The sequence below is a fragment of the Eimeria mitis genome, genomic scaffold (genome assembly GCF_000499745.2).
Source record: "Eimeria mitis Houghton genomic scaffold, Emh_scaff263, whole genome shotgun sequence".
In the NCBI taxonomy this organism is placed as follows: Eukaryota; Apicomplexa; class Conoidasida; order Eucoccidiorida; family Eimeriidae; genus Eimeria; species Eimeria mitis.
In genome coordinates this window covers 24,095-25,791 of record NW_013570970.1, presented here as the reverse complement: position 1 = coordinate 25,791, position 1,697 = coordinate 24,095, and the positions used below count along the sequence as shown (strand labels likewise).

At 42.4% G+C, this 1,697-nt stretch overlaps 1 protein-coding gene across 1 annotated transcript in view; it reads right to left on the bottom strand.

Annotated features, from left to right (window-relative positions):
* EMH_0005960 (uncharacterized protein) overlaps positions 1-1,697 on the bottom strand; it is a gene marked incomplete at both ends in the record, with an annotated part of 7,241 nt that overhangs the window by 1,157 nt on the left and 4,387 nt on the right. Inside the window, 2 exons of the mRNA XM_013497366.1 lie at positions 439-611; positions 1,243-1,370. Coding sequence (XP_013352820.1) covers positions 439-611; positions 1,243-1,370 — 301 coding nt within the window. The remainder of the gene's footprint in view (positions 1-438; positions 612-1,242; positions 1,371-1,697) is intronic.

The window sequence follows — 1,697 nt, the reverse complement described above, 5'->3', positions numbered from 1 at the left end:
ATATATATATATATATATATATATATATAACAACATATAGGGTTTGTAGCTTGAACGCGAGGGTCTAGGGCTTGGCGTTTAGGGTTATGCCCATATGTTAAACACTACGCGTTTTATTCCTTCTTGCTGACGCTGTACGTGAGCAGTAAACAGCTGATGCTGCCTCTACGGAGCAAGCTGGTGAAGCAGCAACTACCATATGATTACTGAACGTGTATAAAATCATACATACTACATATATATACTAAAGAATACACTAAATGCATGCACCCTAAAATCCTAAATACAAACAGCAGTAAACGAAACAAACCCCTAACCCCCTCCGTTGAAGACCTGAAACTTCAATGCCGAGGCGTGAAACTAGCTAACTGCAGGGTAAAAGAGGCAACACGAAGCTGCAAGGCGAGAACGCAGCAGGCGCAGTTCAGCTTTCCTCACCTTTCAGCCCTCGCCTGCGCGGCGAGCTGTCTGAGTTGCTGTTCTCTGAGTTCTTCTTCTCGTATTTTCTTTTGTTTCTTAACTTCGTTACGAAGTCGAATCTCCTCTCGTGCCTGTCGCTCTGCTATGTACAGCGCCTCGGAGAGAGAAGCAAATTTGTCGTTCACGGAAACCTGAAGCAGACCGCAACGTTCACCACATATAAGCATTTATTATTGAGCTAGAAATCTCTGAAAATTGTATTTTAGAAAGAAAATATACAAGGGGACCAAACAATGCAGTGAAGTAAAACAAAATATATGCGCGTATCGACTGTCTCGTGAGCAGAAGCCCCAAGCAAATTCAGTTAGCCAAAGCACCATGAAAAACACCCCCAAACAAACATACACCTCAAAACAAAAGTGTATGAATGCTTTTCTCTGCATAGAGGGCGCAGCTCCAACCGCTGGCGATTCACCACCGTTCATGAGGCGCGAAACGCATGCAAGATGGCAAGCAAAACGCAGAAAAGAAACATATATATATATATATGTATATATATATATATATATATATATATATATATATACCAAAAGAAACATATACACACCAACATAAACCCGAATACTGCTCAGTGTACCGCCTATGCCCAAGTTGTCTGTCACGAGGTGTGAGATACTCAGCTCAGGAGGGGGAGAGAGAGGCGAACACAGAAATAAATATTTCGGAATTGAAACACCTATGTATGCTATCTACTCATCACAATATAAATAGAAACAAATACAAGTAAAGTAAAAAGCAAACAAGAACAAACTAGCGCCTCACATCTTGCAAGTTTCTGCCGTCAGCAGCAACACGCTTGTCAAGCGGTATTGTATACCCCTTCTGGTTTTTCCAGTTGCTGACGCAGGGAGGAATCTTCCAGTCTTGCTGGTCTTGCAGTGTGAGTTTCCCTGAAAAAGAACAAAACAAACAAACAAAATTCAAGTAAAACAAGAAAATAAACAAAAATACAAAAGAAGATGCAACCCAAGGATCGCCGAACAAGCCACAACGCCACAACCACAACGACCAGAAACGAAATGCAGCCTCTCAGCCTCTGTGTATCTTAATCAATCAGAGTATAAGCAGCAGCATCGGGAGCAGTATGAGCAAGCGCAAGCACAGCAACGAAGAAAAGTTGAATTTCATTACTTGTTGGGGAATGCAGAACAGGAGGGGGCGGAGAGAAGCGAGCTGCAGGCACTCTCTTGTGTTTAAAACGAGGAGGCTCAAGAGGA